At 42.9% G+C, this 19673-nt stretch overlaps 1 protein-coding gene and 1 non-coding gene across 3 annotated transcripts in view; one reads left to right on the plus strand and one right to left on the minus strand.

Moving 5' to 3' along the window:
* LOC116949692 (centrosomal protein of 112 kDa) overlaps positions 1–13690 on the minus strand; it is a 128063-nt gene extending 114373 nt beyond the window's left edge. The window contains exons 1-5 of one of the 2 annotated variants that reach the window (XM_076072337.1): positions 13482–13686; positions 12669–12776; positions 11707–11821; positions 9898–10097; positions 9396–9562 (exon numbers count right to left, since the gene is read on the minus strand). In XM_076072337.1, coding sequence (XP_075928452.1) covers positions 9396–9562; positions 9898–10097; positions 11707–11812 — 473 coding nt within the window. In that variant the 5' untranslated portion in view covers positions 11813–11821; positions 12669–12776; positions 13482–13686. Of the gene's footprint in view, positions 1–9395; positions 9563–9897; positions 10098–11706; positions 11822–12668; positions 12777–13481 lie in introns of both variants that reach the window. The other variant, XM_076072338.1, reaches the window with a different exon arrangement.
* Positions 13691–13883: 193 nt separating this feature from the next.
* On the plus strand, positions 13884–13957 carry TRNAN-GUU (transfer RNA asparagine (anticodon GUU)). The gene has a single exon. It is a non-coding gene; the product is annotated as a tRNA-Asn (tRNA).
* The last annotated feature ends 5716 nt before the right edge of the window (positions 13958–19673 follow it).

Here is a 19673-nt window from a genome sequence, read left to right on the forward strand (position 1 = left end):
ACAATGCAATACTATTGGATGTACATACCATATAATCCAAATGCAACCGAATCTCAGCAAGCCGTATAGAAACAACAGTTAGAAGATATATTTTACATCGACAGTCACAGGCAGAGGAATAAGGAAGGTCCTGAGCGAGGACTTGGACAGGGAGTCGATGACGTGGATAATTTGGGGAAAGGAATTCCAAACTACAGGAGCAGCAGAAGCTAAACGGTGACTCCGCATTGAGCGAAAATTTACTGGAGGCTTTGACAGAAAGCCTTGGTTTCTCAAGCAAAGAGTACGTGGAAGGGAGCAGAGTGAGATGAGAGGGGAGAGGTAGGCAGGGGCCAGTCCATGGAGAACCTTAAACTGCTGCACTTGTTTTCTATGTTATTGCTATTACATTGGAATGCTATTCTGCTGAACTAGGTACTTACATAAAAGTGAAATATTTTTGCTTTGAGTGAAGTTTTGGGCCTCAGCTTCCAAATAAATAAAAAACACAAATAGCTCACGATAAAACCAAAATCACTTTAGGAGGGTCATACAGGAGGGTCATAAAATCTCTGTATGACCCTCCCGGTGTTACTTTTTGTACTTTTCATAATTTGTGAAAAAATGTTGTCAGTGTCCATGTGTTTGATCCACATCACATAACTAGCAGTACACACCGATGAAAAATTCTACTTCTGACAATATTCTCTTTTTCGTTTTCACGTTAAACTTTGCAAAAGTAAATTTTATAACAATGTGTGTATTAAAGTTTGATTTAAAGCTTTCGTGACTGCAGGGATTCATATTTTTGGTTCTTTCGGTAAGGTCACGTGACTTTACCGAAAGAACCAAGAATATAATGCGTGTATTGTTAAAATAGTTGGGAATCGATCTTATCACTAGTTGTACTCAACCTACTGCCGGTGAAAAAAAATCTCTCGACATTTGCTGATGACTAGGGGGTGTAATGATTCCCCTCTCTCGTGCTTCAACAAACTGCTGAGGTTAAGGGTCACGGTTCAACTCCAGAGTCGATTGTTTATTTTAACACTGCAGTAAATATAGTGACCTCTGACGCCTGGAAGGGTCACGTGTAACATCACTGCATACAACGTACAAGGATCGAAAAACAAAAGATTATTATTCGCGCATTTCTATGCATGAATGGTGAACTTAGGAATCTACTTTAAACGATAAATACTCCTCACAGCTGCTGTTTTGTTCTGTTTATATATTTGCCTCCATTTCACAGCTCCATCTTAAATTTAGTCATGCCGTCTTTTTCATTTTACCTTTCAGCCACCATTCTATTTTACTGGCATTATGCCTCAACTGTCACCCCTCATAAAAGCATTTTCCATGCACATCAGATTGTTTTCTCAATCATTGCCGTCAAAAAGGGTTTTACAATTATTACCATGATTAGGGGAATTTTTAAGTTATTATCCATATTTTAAACTTGTTAGAAGATAACCTGTCACGGGCTGACTCTTTGTAGTGGGACACTCATAACCTCCAAAGACAGCTCAGTTATACTTTGGGGTCAAAAATGTCTCACAGCAGGTTTGTAATTTGGGCATGACACCAACGCGTTGGTGGTCCATGCTGCACATTCTGTCACAAAAGATCTTACGGCACAGCGGGACATGTGGCATGGCCTGTCACATAAGATACTGGCTTATCGTCTGCTCTGAAGGACAGCACTTTCACATGAGCGTCCACTCTACCAATTTGGACGACACAAACCCTCAATCACACCTCAACCAAGGTGTGGGTTGATGCTCAAAATGCACAGTGGCTCATATCCAAGCTGGCTGCTGAAAAGTTTAAGGGTCATAGTTTAGGTCCCATCTTCAATTAAAACGCACTAGAAGAGTGGATGCTGAGGTTGGAGAATTAAAAAAAATCACAACCACCATCAAAAGGGATAATGGTTAAAAACTTCAAAATGCCATGGATTGCATCTTTATCTCCGAGGCTTACATATGAATGTGAGCACATAAAAACACTAGTTTTTGTTGTGACCCAGACATACAGCACTCAGAATACCCAGGGATAGGAAGGCTATATCTGGTTTGGCTCACATTTGGCCTGCATTCCAGTCAAAGTGGACTTACTAAACAAAGAAGTACAGTTTATACATAATGTGATCTTCTTTCCAATAAAATTCATATACTTCACAAAACAACATTTCTGTTTGAAATGTAAATAATTGGCCATTTTATTAGACACCTTAAAACTATTTACCCATAATATCACTCACCACTGATGTTATCTGTGGCTGAAAATCATACTCGTGTCAGCCAGTTTCACAGGGCAAGTGCATCAACGACCGTGTCACCACTATGCCCTGATCAATGTAATATGAAAACAAATATCCGAATTTATGTTTTATAATCAATAGCATGCTATTCTAGCTTTATTAGTGTTCTTAAGACAAAAACAACGAAAATGCCCTTGCGACAAAGTACATAACTGCTTGATAGTTTATTCTTGAGTGAAGCGGCGTGTCGCTCTTCACACAGTAACCCCCGATCACAGTGTCCCTTTGTAAAGACTACCAGCGCTGGACTCCCTCAGCGCACCCTGGGCGTCACTTAAAGTAAAATGCAGCTTCCTCGCGTTTCATCGGCTCGTGCAGGCAGGCAGCGGTGCCCTTGTCTCTCCGCCGTCTAAGGTTTCTCCCTGGCTTGAAACGGAACCCTTGACCCGAGCGCCGTGCTGGGAGCCGAGCGCCACGCGGCGTGCCGTCCTCGCGTGGGGGGGAACCGCTAAAATCGGGGCGGCCGCTCGCCCACTCGCCAACGCTTAAAGGAGCGCGGCAGCGTCAGCCATCGCTTACCGGCATCGTGGCCCAATTACCAAATGAGCAAAGGCAGCGCCCGTCCATCAGCGCTTAATAGGTGCTCCCTGGCAAAGTGTGGTTAACATTCATTGCAGAGTTGCCGAACAAAAAGTGCGCGTTCACGCCAGGCAAGTGAGTGCCCAAAAATGGTGTAACGTAGCGGGCAGATATTCGCGTTAAATAACCAGCGTCATAAGATGTTAGTTAAAACACATGAAAGAGTGATGTCTTGCTCAAATGAGCACATAATTGGTGCTCATCTCCTGTTTACAGTCCTGAGCTAGACATAGCAATTCCATATTCCTATGGCGGGGTGAGTCTACAAATAGAACAACCACTGTTGACTTCTCCACAAAAGTTGTCCTATTTTATCGACCACTGGGGAACGATGTGATGAGTTAACCGCCTACCAGGATTTAGATTTGCAACCTTCTCGATTGCGAGCCACTCACTCTACTGCTGAGCCACCTGGCCAGATTCAAATGCAAGGAGGGCTTTTATCAGTCTCGGTAAAGGAGTCCTGTTCCACACTGGCCAAGCAGGTTTCAACAGATGCGGGTACTCAGCCTCACTACAACAACTGTACTATAACTATATCTACCCACCTCACAGCTTTGCAAGGGCAATGGTTGATAAAGAAACCTGTCTACAACTGTTGTCCTTCAGACAAAAGCAGCACACTGAACACTAATGATAAGAAGTCAGCACTTTTCAACATTACATTTACAATGCTGTAATATGTGCCAGGAAGGGCTTTGATGTGCACATAAATGTATTTTGAAATAAAGCCTAGCGATTTCAGTTTGAAGACAATTTTCCGCTGACCCCTGCACCCTTTGCATGCCCCATGCACCTGGAGATCACGTCAACCTGTGAAATCACAGCCAGATGCAAGCTGACCTGTGGGGTCGCTTTACCGTGGGCACAAAAAGCAGTTGGACTTCACAAGATTTACACTTCATGCGCCTGGCTAATTTTTAACACCTGATGGTGTTGGATCTTTACTGTGTTTAAGTGAAGTCAGCACCTGCAAAGTTAAGAAATACCTACTTTGGTTGCTTTGCCTTTTATAGGCTTACCAACCTCATAAAATATGCTTCTGTTTTGTGAAAGAGGGGAAAAGTAAATGATTTACATTCGTTTCAAAGGAGTCGGTATTATGCCATGGCTTGTGGCTCACAGAATGCATCTTGCTATTTCACTGCATTATTGTTCATTGATTTGCTGCCGTGAGCTGAAGCATGCCCCATGGAAGATACCAATCTTAAGGCTTCTGTCTTTCACAAATCCAATTAAAATTTGCTCTTTTTTTCAACGTAACCAATCTTTAGTAAAATAACTGGTCGTTAATTTGCACCATATGGTCAAAAACACAGTAATGTACTTCGAAACGATTACCATGATTTAGATCAAGCATGATATATGAGTGATTGTGTATTCACAATAATTACTATGTGTACATGTAAAGTACTTGATTTTATCATAATAGTCATCATCATCATCATCCACTGTCTATCCACTGTACGCAGAAGACTAAAAAGATAACATGCACCTGATCTTCTTTGGCTCTTTCGGTAAAGTCACGTAGAATGAGAATAAAATAATAAATTGATAAAATAAAATAACACAATAATATTCTCACGACGTTTCGGCCACAACACAAGCGGCCTTCATCATTCTACGTGACTTTACCGAAAGAACCAAAGAAGATGAATCCTTGCAGTCACGAAAGCTTTCAATCGAAATTTATGCACCTGATCATCAATCCACTGCTGGATGAATGCCTCCCCACACTGTGTCGGTCATGGGCGTCAGTTGACCATGCTTCACCATGCTGGGACGGTTGGGAGGGAGTGGGGCTAAGGCCCCCATGTATGCTGTTACTGTACTTACAACTGATGGTAGTCATATCCAGGAATTAAACTCTGGTCACGAGCTTCACAGCGCAGTGTGATCACCACTGTGCCACCGCTCCCACAAAAGGCTATATAAATGTATTGCTAAACGCTGATAATTACAGACAAATTGTGTTATTTTAGTATAAAGGCAGTGCGTCTATGTGTATTGTAGATTTGTACTTATTTATTTTTAAATTACAATTTTAAATCTCTCATTATTATACATCTTAAAATGCCTCCTGAGTTATGTCACAAGTTAAATAATGTACACCAAACCTAAAATGTGATGGAATTATAAAGAGTTTTTTGGCATACACATTTAATGTGTACATGCACCAAAACTCTTAACAGATAAGTACAGGCAATGTGAGAAGCTTACGTCAAGTTTTTTGTATTTGAGTAATGTATAACTTATGCAACTTCAGAGAATACATAAAATGGTGTTCTACGACTCTGTGCCAAATAAAATGTATATTACAAGAAAAAAAATACTTAAAACAATCAACATCAAAAAGGCAATCCTTTTATTAAAAGATGTGCGAGCTGTAGAAAAAAGAACATCTCTTCAATGTAAATAAATGCGTTGTTATTATTATTATTGTATTTACGTGCAATATATCAGATTGCCGAAACAGGTCAAGGTGAAGATTTTTGGTTCTCTGTGAATTTACCAGCAGGTCACCGGAAGCAACAACCATTGAAAATTTTAAAGATGAGGCTGAAAAATCCTCAGAGAGCGCATCATTACTAAAATGCCTCCGGGTCAGTTTTCACCGGGCCTCATGACCAACATTAAACCATAAATGTTGCTGAAGACCTCTCCTAAAAAAATCGATTCCTCCACACCCATCTCTAACTCAACGGTGAACCAGTCAGAATGCTCAACCAGCTGAAGTGGTAAACACCACCTAGCTGTCTCTAACCAGTTCAAAAAGACTAGCTTTGCATTGAGCTCTAAAATCCCCCAGGCTATTTCTTGCCAAGAAGACACTTTAGAACGGTCTTAAATCATTGCCGGTGATCCACCCCCCATCTGACCCTCCTCCCCCCACCACCTCCCGCACCATCCTGGATTTCAATTCAAACACATTTTATTGGTTTCCGAGAAATGTGGATGTGTGCGCAACAGCTTGGCGTTTTGGAATGAACAGTGGAGCGAGTTAAAAATGATGTCGCTCAGGTGGCTGAGAGCCTCAGGGGGTCAAGACACAGGGTTGGCAAGTCTGAGATCGTACAGTGGAGGTGCAGCTCTTTAGAGCAAGCCAAGTACTTGAGTGCAGTGGGTGTGATGACTCCAGCCCAGTCACCAAAGACCATATAAAAACACCCCGCCCTGAAGCGCTTCATCTCCCATTCAGGTCTTTATTCAACCAAGCCCACTATTCCTACAGTGAATAACGTAAACAATTACGACCTCTTTGTGGGAAGTCAAGTCACCATAATCTAGATAGACAGGTCCCTGCCATTGGAATATGGAAAATCCAACATTTTTTCAGAGCCACAAATGGTGATAGGCACCACCCAACACTCTTTTCAGCAGAAATATATGGTTTGTCTTATTAGTCCTGTCACTTAAAAAAAACACGACTAGTGCTTACCAGCCTATTACACAGCAAAAATAGATACTTAACACCTTTGGGGAATTATCAAAAATATTGAAAAGTCAGAGTAGCCTATGTCTCAATGTAGAGTTGATCTTTCATTATGATCAATTAAGTAAGAAAACACTTGAGACGTTTGCATATAACTGGGAATAAAATAAACAAATTAAATGATTCGGAATACTTTCTGGCATGTGAACATAGCACGGACGGTCTATATATTTACAGACATCCCAGTGCAATTTTTGCACTAGAACATACTTCAGTAACTGCTCAAGAATATTCCCTGGTGCATAATTTTGGATGAAAAATAAAACTAATTAAACTTAGTGTTGCTCATATAGAATATTTGCTTACATGGGATCACAAACGTAAGCTGGCTTGGGCAGGATTATGTCACGAGAAAGAATGATGGCCGATGGTCAAGAATAATGATGGAGTGGCAGCCAAAAAATGGAAAGTGTCTGAGATTACGTCCACGGAGGGAGGAGACGGAGCAATGAAATCAACTCATGTGCAGGTACTATGTGGATTAATATATCACAGGATCATGAGAGATGGCTGCAGCTTCAGGAGGCCTTCATTCAGCAGTGGATTGACCTTAACTGATGATTCCACATCATGGGTATGTCCATACACATTTAGAGTCATCAAAGTACAAGTTATGGACTACGCAGCCAATGCACAATCATATCCCCTTGTGTGTCATTTTGATGCTGGTATAAAAAAAAACAAGAATTATAAAAAAAAATACACATACTTTTTTTGTAATATTTGTGTGGAAATGCACTGCTGTGCGATTCACTCCCAAGTGACAGAAACCCGCCTTTATGTAATGATGCATCTAGTGTGTGCATATGTTTGTACAGGTTCTCATTTGCCATGTTGGTACATTTTTTGACATATTTTTCATTACATAAACAACTCCTTGGAACACTACCCCAATGCCCTTCAAGGCATAATAAGAAACATCTTTAGGAACACACTCTTAAGGAGTGAACAAATACAATAATAGCTTAATAATCACCTGGGGCACACACATAGCTCGTGTTTTTTGGTTTAATCCCTCTCTGGAAACACAGCAATGTATACATGACCGGTTTCTTTTCTCATCACAAAACTGCTTCGATCAAAAAGTACTACTACCATACTTTTTTGTACACCAATTCAGACGTTTAAACCTGATTATATTCATTAATATTAAGCTTACAGATACGGGTACAATTATCAAAATAAAACATTTGTAAAAAAAAGTATACGTTTCCCCATAATTGTGTATGCTCATACATTCCACATCCTGCAACTTAAAAGTCACAGCACGTTGCGGATACAATGTGAATTCAGGAGCAATCCAGTACCAGTAGAAGCCACTAGAAGTGCCAATGGCACTTGCGCTTACAAAAAAACACTCACTCATCTGTGCTAAATGAGCGACACCAAACATGTCATAATGTCCCACTGGGTCTGCTTGATATTATTTATTGCTGTCTGATTTACAACGTATTTACGTGAGTTAATACTGCATGACGACATCCGTCTGGTTAAATGATAGCAAAGTGTTATCACATGGTACACCACTGCTAAAAGAATGGGCGGGACATGCCACAAGTGTGATGTGACAACACGGAAATGGGCCGCACTGCTTAGACATTGAAACAGTGCCATCAATAAACCTAAGCACCGAAGTAAAATAACTCTATTATTGGAAAACCAAGCTTACTAATTAATTGTAACATACAATATTTATATGGTTTAAGATTGGATTCAAAAATATGCTGAGTTTGCTGTATCTTGGATTTATTGTCTGTGCTACACGAATGAACAAATGCAATACAATGTGTACTATTTAAAACACATTTATATTAAGTACATTTGATGAAGAATTATTGCATACTACTGCAAAGGGTTCTTAAATAAACATGCAGTTGATAATTATATGTTTTAACCCTGATTTTTTTGGAGCAAACTTTTACGAGGTTCTGCTGCCCTCTGCTGACACAGGAGGCCAGAAGCAACTGAAATGTTGAACTATGTGGTGATGCAGTACTGTATACTGTATTGGCAATGGTGGTTTTCCATAAGTTTTTTTTATTAGATCGCGTAAATATGTAAATGTGGTCGCGAAAGCCTACGTGTTAGAGTGGTGGTTTTGTTTGCTATACTGTTTTTTTTACTTGCTGCTTTAAATCTTGACTTAAAGCTTTTGTGACTGCAGGAATTCATATTCTTTCGGTGGTAAAACATCGCCGCTGGGAAGACAAAGGTGGCCAGGCGTGGTGCTGGCCACCCACCCCCTCATGTACCGTGCCGGCCTTCATTGGTGCTCGCTAACAGCACTTGCCCCAACAGTCTGTTAAGGCTATACGGGGGATCTTTGTCTTTGTAGAGCTTTGTGGACTGTTCAAATCAAATGGAAATGTTTTGAGATGAAAGTTGAGGCAATGGGATTCCAGTTGGCTTGACGGTACTGCCGTTAGAGTTCAAATCCTGGCCAGGGGGTTGGACTCGGCTCACCATCATTCCACCAAAAGACCCAAATAATATTAATTGCTGCTTTAACTATTGTTATTGTTTAATATCGCAATCACTTTCATATTTAATTTTAAACACATGTTTTGATAAAAAAAAGTTTCATATGAAATGTTTCCATATATTGTAGACAAAAAGGTTGTCTTTTCTATGTTATCAGTTTCATTACTTTCATTGATATCTATTCCAATATACAAAGTGGTTTTGGTGTGTGGTTATGCCACCTATGAATGCTGTGCAGAATATGTTGTAGTGATGGGCCTACGAGTAAAATACAGTATTTCATGTAGAATTCATACATATTCTCTCTGAATATTGTGAAGCTGCTCAAAACTACGTATCATTGTATAACAATGTCATGCAACATTCAATCACTACAGTTACAACATTCTCACTTTGCCATGCAGATAAGTTCACGTGTCAGTTATTTATATATTTCCCTTAAATATTAATCACACATTCTCCCTGTGAGTCAAAGCTCGACACAAAGAGACGTTAATAATTCAGCGCTGCAATTTGTGACGGCAAGTGCGTGCCGCTAACCTGTGACGACTGCACGTTGAATCGAAGGAGAGGTGCGGACCCGAGCGTTCGTCCTCTTTCAGCGAACGTTTGGAGGTCTCCTCTGGTGCGTCAAGCGCACCCGTGACCCAGTCTGGGGGTTCCCGGCTCGCCACAATGTCCTCCAGGGGTTCGTCAAAGTAGATGGCCTGCAAGGCATGCGACACATTCGTAAGTTCAATGAAAGCAGCGGTCAGCGCAGGGGTATTATGAATGAATAACATTCACGTGCATGCTACTGCAGTGAGCACTAAGCTTTGTAACAAAGTGTTAGCCTATGATTCGTGAAGTGGTAAGGGACTGCCAAACAGTAGTGATGTGAAGGGAGCAAAAGAGTGCGAATAAGTGCACTCAATTCAGTCCTGAAGCTGCCAGTGTGTGCACCCAATCATCAGAAACCATGCCGAACAACACGCAGCACAACCTAAAACACATCGGAGAGCTATGGAGCATAATCGCGAAATCCTATGCAGGTAGAATGCACCATGTAAGTCGGCAGCGTCTTGAGGGGCCCCGTGTCAGGCCTGTGAGTGAAGGGCTCCTCCAGCACACTCCGGCGCAACATGTGCAGCAGCAGACGTGCGTAGTCATTGCGGTTCTTGCGGCTTGAGATGCCCAGGGCTCCACTGCGTGCTACCGGCGGCTCACAGAGCTTCTTGATCCACAGCGCGCAGCGTTGCCGATCTGTGGACAATGCGCCAGACAACAGTTACATTCTACAACTCACAGTCAACATCTGAAGAATCCTTATCCAGTGTGAAATTATTTATCTCTCCTCCAGTAAATCACTCAATTGTAAAAAATTAGGTTCATGATTCTACCCAAGAATTCATTTTTAAAAATTCCCCATTTTTACCATTACATTTGCATTGATTGTTTGTGACTCATTCAATATCATTTTGGAAATTTAGTTTGCAGCATTGACTTTGCATATGATCTTCATACATTGTAAATCATCTATTCATAAACACATGGTTATAAATATTTTTCCCACATAGCCTAGAATTTTTTACATTTCCACATCACCATTTGGCATGTGAGAGTTTATAAAACTAACTTATCTTTTATTTCTGCCACAATCAACTCATTTGTCAACAGCATCAATGGCATAAAATCAACTGAAACAAAATGACTTCATGTAAAGCAGTGGCATTTATGTACTGATTAATTTGAAAATAACATCCGAGGAGCACTTTCCTGAGGTAAAAATCCATATTATAAAGATGTAAATTTTCTAAATTCTAGCATAACACAAAGGATTGCTCATTATTGGAAAAATCTGACTGTGAGTGCTGTTGAGCCAGCTTTGATGAGCACATTTTAAAACAATATGAAAAACTCCTTGAATGCTTAAGGATACAGAGCAAAATACGAGTGAAGTTCATGTGAATTTTGAGAAAAGCATACTCAGTGTGACCAAACACATTACGGCATCAGCTAAGAAATAAAAAAATACCTTATCTCATGCCATTAACATCTTACACTACAATGTTAAATGTGTATTCAAACACTTACACTGTCTGGTGTCTTAAGTGGTTATTGTCTCTTGAAAAGTGCAGTAAGATGGGTTTTTATAAATCTATATCTATGAGTGTCCTTCTGGAAAGCTTGGTTGTTTATTCATTGGCGTATATTGCCCCTCTTGAAAAACTCTACCAGGATACATAACATATTTAATAGCAGCGTTTTTCTTTCTTGTGTGTTATTCAAAAAACAAAAGAACGAGGGAAACTCTCAATCCACACTGAACACTCACGACTTCCCACAAAAGTGGTTACCAATTGTATACACCCCAAAGCAAAAATGTGACTGTACCAACTCAGATATGAACTTGCAGTGCCACGGTGGCTAGATGTTAACTACCTCGCCTGGTACACCGGTCATTGGTTCCATCCCAACCCCGACCCTAACGCCTGTGTATTATTGTTTGCATGTTCTCCCGGTGGTCACGTGGATTTTTCCCCGGGTCCTCCGGTTTTTTCCTCCACCTTTATAAACATGCGTTTCGATTATTTGGCTGCTGGAAATGTCCACATGATAAGCCACTTCGTTGAGCTATCATTCGTGGCTGGGTCGCTTCTGAAAAAAAGCTGTATAGGCTAAGTGGGCCTGACCAGGCAAAATAAATAACAGTACTCCAACTACAACACAACTTCCCGTAAATGTTTATGATTTAATGGAGCAAATAAGACACCCCCCCCCCGCCGCGAGATTGGGTGCAGAATACTCTTTGGTTCTTTCGTTAAAGCCACGTAGGTAGAAAAATCAAGATTAGGTGCACAATGCTCATTACCAGACTTGTGTGGAAGCTTGAGCACAAAGGGCTTCATATCAACAAGAAAATGATCGAAGTCTCCATCCAGTTTCTCACAGGCATCCTCATGGCTCTCCATCTGCATACACGTTGCCTCGACAAAGCACGTTCACAAGGATATTTTATATGGAGAGTAAAAACTGTCACACAACTTTGGCAATATTGTACTGTACTAGCAACATGCACGTTTGAAAGCAGATTGTATGGTTCCAGATGGTCTCATGATGAAGCTGATGTGACTACAAAACAACAATTATGATTTAAAACTCCATCTAATCAAAACTGCAATTTCCAAAGTCGTAACAGTTTACTTTGCGGGGATGGGTTACACGTCCAGTGTTCGTGATCCTTGTAGACCTGAACAGATATACTGGAGAGGGGCACGCATTCAATCCAATCGAGAACTCGGCGAGAGACGAAATAAAATGTAGATTTGAAGTTTTCGTGACTGCCGGGAACTATGACTCTTTGGTTCTTTCGGTAAAGTCACGTAGGTATAAAATAAAATAAAAATTAATCACTACGATTCGATTGCAACACAAGCAATCATCATCATTACCACGGCAATTCTCTCTCCCACTTCAGCTAAAAAAATGATTGCTGTGGTTTTCCCACCAGATGATGATTGCTTGTGTTGCAATCGAAACGTCGTGATTTAATTTATTTTATACCTACGTGACTTTACCGAAAGAACCAAAGAGTATGAAATAAAATGTGTTCCCTTTACCAGGCAGTACAGTACTGTATGTTGAAACAAAATCCTCCTACATGACCGACTCTCAACGGAATTGTGTAAACATAATACCGCTCTCTTAAAAAAAATACATACTCATTGTATGGTTGTCATTAAGACGTGACATATACAGCATTCTATTTATTGAGCAACAATTTTGTTTCACTAAACCGCTCCCTCGAAAGCAAATGTATTTTATTTTACTGACCTCGTTGGGGGTGACGGCGGTGGTGGTGGTGTTGGGTGCGGCCTCTTGGATGAATCGACCGTGGCGGGGATTTTCTATAACCCACGTCCTCGTGCTCGCGAATCCGTGCTGCCCAACCGAAGCGAAGTTATATTTTAATCAACACTGAAGAGGCCAGTGTTTTTGAGGCTGTAAGATCATCGAATAATAAGGGACAATATAACAATGTGATGACTGACGAATGGGCAACACAATGGCATATCCCCGAGGGTAACAACAGGTGGGGCTTCGAAGTTGCGTCACTTATCGTCTCGATATATAAAAAAAAATTCTTCAACATCCCGGTTGCTAAGCGTAGGCCGCAAAGGTCCAACAACGACAAGCGGTCAGCAATGAACAGCACCATTCGAGGTTCAATAATAAGTTTCTGAAATCCGTCTCTTGAATTGAGCAACGTACTGTAATATATATTAAATATATACTTTTGTGTGCGTTTAGTTTGTCGTCCTCCCGCGCCTCCGATTAGTACGGTTGGCTACGTACGGTGCGAAAGAAGTTCAACATACATGCGTAAGAAATGGGGGATATACAATGAGAGGAAATTCCCCAAAGCCAAGCTGTGTGAGGGTAATACAATAGTTTCATGATCAGGCTGTAGTGTAACAATAACGGCGTTATTCGATGTTGCGCCGTTTAAGTGAAAGAGTTAAAACGCCACAGGGCCTAGACGCAGCAGCGTGCAACTCAACTCTGCCGCTAAAAAATCACGTCGCTTCGCTACGCAACGTTAGTATTCAGGACATAGTATTCAGTTGCAGCCGTAACTTTACTCACCGCAAATATACGCTCGAGTATCTTTGTAACAAACAAACAAACAAAAAAAATGACTTACAATGTTTACGAATCAACCACCAACCACCAAAAAAAACCCACCACCCCCACGCGCTTTATTTCCGTCAAATCCACATTCAAACTTCCTTGCTTTTTCCCGGCATGCCTCTCGCGGCCAGGCAGATGGTGGTTGGGTACAAGCGGGGGGGGGGGCGTGCGAAGCCGTTGCCATGGAGACGCGGCACGCCGTTGCCACGGTAACCGGCCGCCAAGGGTCCTCCATGTGGGGGGGAGGGGGCGGGTTGCTACGGTAACGGGGTCGCGGCCTCTCAACCTTGCCCCCAGCTACTTGGGCGACCGCGCAAGCCTTTAAGAGAGATCACGTGGCTCCAGGCAGACGCCTCGGTCTCTGTGGCGCAATCGGTTAGCGCGTTCGGCTGTTAACCGAAAGGTTGGTGGTTCGAGCCCACCCAGGGACGCGAGTTTATTTTGTTAAATGTTTTTTTTTTATCACGAATTATACAACAGGGCGGTAATTCGTAGGTAAAAGTTTTTCTTGGTTTTAAGGTTATATTTGCAATGACCTTACTGTTGACGATTGTGTAGTACAGATGTATATACGCGTTCTATGGTATGTGTAGCGCCGCCTATGGAGACTTGTTGCCACTGACACAACTTAAACACAATTTCGACTACAATTAAAATACTGTAGAGGAAAGGTAAAAACAATTCAGTGAACGTTTAATACTTTTCGACGTAATATTACAACACACACAATGTACGGAGTTCAATTATCCCAAAGAATAGTACAGCGTAAATAAGCCGACAATATCCCTCTCTCCACGTAAAAAATATATAAAAATATTTATTTAAAAAGATATAAAAAATATTTATTACACAATCCATCAGCCCCACGGCCGTCTGGGAGTGCATAAGGGACCGTCCATAAATGACGTCACGCACCCGGGGGGGTGGGGGGTCAGACATTTGTGACGATATGTGACGAGGGGGGGGGGGTTAAGAAATGTGACGTCACATCAAAATGCGCAACTTTAAATAAATATAGACAACACGTTCTACTTAATTAAATAGACTTTGTAATAAATGTTTTCTCCTACAACATCAGAGTGCAGCGCCACATTAAATACGCACTACAATGACGATAGTTTAAAGCGATTTGAGGCATATTTCATTTATTTTAGCGGGGGGGGGGGGGGCAGAGCTTTGTGACGTCATATTTGAGGGGGGGTTTGACTTTTTGTAACGCCGTGTGACGAAGGGGGGGGGGGGTCAAAAAAAGTCGAAAATCGCGTGACGTCATTTATGGACGGCCCCTAATTTCAGCAACATTGATTTAAGATAGGGAAACTCTGGACCAAAGTAAATACGATGGATTGCAGGCAATATTACGATAATAAATTACAGAATGTTCAATGCCCTCTCCTTGGCCTTACCGGATTTCTCTCAAGGGCATGTGATATGTTGCTTAAAATTCAGTGCCATTCACCCTTAGTTCCCAGTAATTTATATTGAAAACTAAGGTATGTATGTTGAACTTTTATTCGCAATGTACATAATCAAGCGTGTTAATCGCAGGTGCATGATGACAACAAAGGCGTAATGCCACTAAGCATACCGTTGTTGCTTAGTTAAATAAATTATTATTCAACGAAAAATAGTTCACCTTGAAAATCTCAAAAGCTCCTAATAGATATAAAATACAACTACAAACACTCTTACACTCATGTGTTTACAATGCATACATTTATTCCAAGGACTGTTGTCACACATACATTTAATTCTTGTAATTACACGCAAACATACATTTATCTTGGCATACCACGCTGGTACGAGTCACGATGGCCATCTCTGGCATCGTGTAAATAACGACGCATTTATATTTGCACAATCTCACCCCCAAAAAAAACCCTTTATTATGGACACCTCAATCCAGCAAGAGGGAATGCAATGCCACTGTTGGCTGGTCCACCGATGCCCTCCCTACTCGCTCCATAGGGAGGACCGGGTTCCACATGGGGATCGGAGACACCCTCTGATAACACTGGTCTACAGCCAAAATGCTTCCGAAATAAATGTAGTCCAACTTTACTAATTCTGGGTCACTGAGAATGAGAATTAAAATGATGCTTACAATTGTTGATTGGCTCTAGATTACAAGATATGCTACTGGGTCAGTATATATGACCCTTGATTTGGTATAGGCGGAGGATAAGTGAGTTATAAAGGGAAGGGATCTCAATTTAAACCAGAAATGACTAAAATACATCTTTGACTGGCTCTTTGAATAAATATATGACTGGGTTTGGACAGTACTAGCTTTTTGAGCAAAACAATCCAAGATGCAATCTGAACCTGGTATTCTGTCATACATGATATGAATTGCATCATGTTATTCCTAGAAGTCATGGATGATGCAATCATAACTAGGCTTATATCCCTCTGCTGAACAAATTGCCCTACATCAGCTCTAGAAATCATACAGTGTTGTGCTCTCTTATTCTGTTTAGCAGCTTTCCGCCTCTAGCCACGGACCAGGACATAGGATGGGTCCATCTCACACCATCCCCCGATCAAACCCACCAGCAGAAAATCTGGCAGTAACAAAGACAAAGACCCCTCATATACTGTAGCCTTTACAGGCTGTTCGGGCAAGTGCTGTAAGCGAGCACCTATGAAGGTTGGCAACGGTACACGAGGGGGTGTGTGGCCAGCACCACGCCCGATTGCCTTTGTCTCCCCAGTGGGCGATGTCATTTGAGGCTGAGTCGACCTCGGGGGATGCCCAGGACCGGTTCAGATACTCGTCACTGGTGTTGGTCATGAGCGGGAATCAACCTCGAGCCACCAGGTTCGTAGCGCAGCAGCGCAATAACCGCTACACAACAACCAACCATTCACCACGGTTAAATCACCAAAACGCTTCTGCCAAGCGGAATGTGTTAGGGCTGCTCCCCTCGCCTCCCCGTTCTCCTGTGCACCCCCGCCCCCGCTCTCCTCTGCCCCCCCCCCCCCTCGCTACTGCTCCTCGCAGAAGCATCATTTAACTAGCTGCACTAACCAACTCGCAGATGCGCCGCGGTGCCCTTCTCGTGCACGCCAACCACGAGCTGCGCACCGGCGAGAGTGCCCACGCGCGCAGAACACGCGGGGCACCACAACGCACGGGCTCACAAGTTCACGTGCACGGCGAACGCGCACGCGCGGGCAAAATATTGCGCTCGTGCGCAAACACAAGACACCACAGGCTCACCACACCACGCACCCCCCTCCCTCCCCGTACTCACAGAGACAACACGACACGGTTTAATGTCTACTGGTGGTTTATTCTCTATTTAACTAGAATGATTCTACTCGTGTTAGTGCGGATCAGCAGGGCAAGACTGTCCTATCTCCCGGCTGTTTAGGGCTCAATTTGCCTAGTCTCTCCCTACTCACCCCTCGACGGGATTTTCTCTTCGGACTTACCTCTCCACTCTATACTTACGCTCCGACCTCGAGGTGTAGGAAGCCGCGGAAAGGCGAGGCTGCACGTGGCTTTGGCTGGGAAACTGGACCCGGCTGCTCTCTGACCCGTCTCACGGACGTTCGAGTAGCAGGGGGATGACGCCTCCTTGATCCCTCTCTCCAGTTGACCCCCAGCGCAAAGAGACCTTGCTTCCCAATCCCACTCCTTGTTATGCCCCAGCTTCAAAGCCTGCGTGCCGCCGACCCGCTGGCCCTTCATCCAACCGGCAGCCTCCCCTCTGACGCCCCGCCCCCCATTGTTTAAACAAGCGCACCGCATCATGGTCATTAACCTGCACCGCATCATGGTCATCAACCTGCACCGCATCATAGACATCAACCTGCACCGCATCATGGGCATCAACCTGCACCGCATCATTGTCATCAACCTGCACCGCATCATGGGCATCAACCTGCACTGCATCATGGGCATCAACCTGCACTGCATCATGGGCATCAACCTGCACCGCATCATAGACATCAACCTGCACCGCATCATGGGCAGCAACCTGCACTGCATCATGGGCATCAACCTGCACCGCATCATAGACATCAACCTGTACCGCATCATAGACATCAACCTGCACCGCATCATGGGCATCAACCTGCACCGCATCATGGGCATCAACCTGCACCGCATCATAGGCATCAACCTGCACCGCATCATAGACATCAACCTGCACCGCATCATGGGCATCAACCTGCACCGCATCATAGGCATCAACCTGCATCGCATCATAGACATCAACCTGCACCGCATCATAGGCATCAACCTGCACCGCATCATGGGCATCAACCTGCACCGCATCATAGGCATCAACCTGCACCGCATCATGGGCATCAACCTGCACCGCATCATGGGCATCAACCTGCACCGCATCATAGGCATCAACCTGCACCGCATCATGGGCATCAACCTGCACCGCATCATGGGCATCAACCTGCACCGCATCATAGGCATCAACCTGCACCGCATCATAGGCATCAACCTGCACCGCATCATAAACATCAACCTGCACCGCATCATAGGCATCAACCTGCACCGCATCATAGACATCAACCTGCACCGCATCATAGACATCAACCTGCACCGCATCATAGACATCAACCTGCACCGCATCATAGGCATCAACCTGCGCCGCCCCGCTCCCCACCTGCCTGCTGGTCCGCGTGTGCCTTGGGCATTTCCTCAATGCGGTTCTCAGTGAGTTCGCCGTGGCCGTACAATTTTAAGTTAATCCATGGCGCCGCAGTGTCATTCGGCCTGGGAGGGGCTCTGCCAATTCCCTTGCCCTGAGAAACCGTGGAGCACCCCCACGAGGGGGTCTCTCGGGTAAAAACTAGGGCAGGCGACCCCCCCCCCCCCCACGAGGCCCTACGTGAGGGCATGTGTGTGTTTATGTGTGGGGGGGGTGGGGAAAGCGCTGTGACGGAATCCGGATGGCTTCGCTGTCGCAGCAGCACAGCGGCGGCTCCGGCCTCGGCGGAGCGGCTTCGCTGTAGTGGCATCACAAATGCACTTTAAGAGCTCGCTGACAGGTCAGGTGAGATGACCAACAGATATATGCACTATCTGTGTCCCATCTGTGCCAACCGGAACTTCGCTCATACAGGAAAGATAAAATCAAGAATCGTTTAAAATCATGCATTGTCAAAATGTATCCTCCATTTGTGAAAATGCATGCCAGAAATTCACCCGTATCTCACCTGCATTATATAACGAAAGTTATTTTTTCAGAAAGGCGTATTTAATAGACGGTTATTTCGAGTTCCAAAATAACTCTGAAGTTTAAATCAAATAATTGCACATGCATGCAGAAAAAGTGTGCTTGTCCGCACAGTATATTGTATCCATATGCAAATAGGCCAAATCCAGCATATGTAATCTAGATACCACTAATTGTATACGGTATATTCTAGTTTCAAATTGATTCAATATTGATGCGTTTACAATAAAATCCGCTGTTAAAATAGTTTTTACTGCTGAACAACAGGTGGTGTCAGTTGAATTTAATTTCGTGCACATCCGTTGCGATTATATTTTATACTGGTTATTATGTAGCACGACTGTACTACATCTGTTTTGCTATTGGTAAATAATTATCTAGACTGCTGATAACCACCATTAAGTTCATTACTAAAATCCGTAAAATTCTGCTATTTTTGATTTACAAAGCTTCATATCGCATGGAATGATTTAAATTTCATAAAATGCAGTTGGTTCTAGTGAATTTAGCTAGCGTTCCCAGTTGACCCAAACATACTCTGGTTATATTCTTGGTTCTTTCGGTAAAGCCACGTAGAAGGGAAACAATAAAATAATAAAAATATAAAACAATAAAATAAAACAATAAAAAATACTCTGGTTACCCTAAGATTCTGGGTGTGTATTGACTTACGTTGCCTTTTGTCATTTACATGAGCACAGAGAAAGACCCAATCAGAACCATTGGCTCCCCATCTATAAAAGTACGCGTTACAAGGGACAAGCATTTAAGTCGGACGTTACGTTCAAACTTTAAATCTGGTATCATAATTAATAGGTACGTCTTGCAATGAAAAACGCAACTAAAATATAAAATGTCTTCCGTTAATTATGGAATTGTATTTCCATCTGTTGCGTGGCTTTTTTGGATTTTAACTTATTTTGCCGACCAAGGAATGGTGCCA

The sequence above is a fragment of the Petromyzon marinus genome, chromosome 37, assembly GCF_048934315.1.
Source record: "Petromyzon marinus isolate PM22_M1 ecotype Great Lakes invasive population chromosome 37, UKy_Petmar_22M1.pri1.0, whole genome shotgun sequence".
In the NCBI taxonomy this organism is placed as follows: Eukaryota; Metazoa; Chordata; class Hyperoartia; order Petromyzontiformes; family Petromyzontidae; genus Petromyzon; species Petromyzon marinus.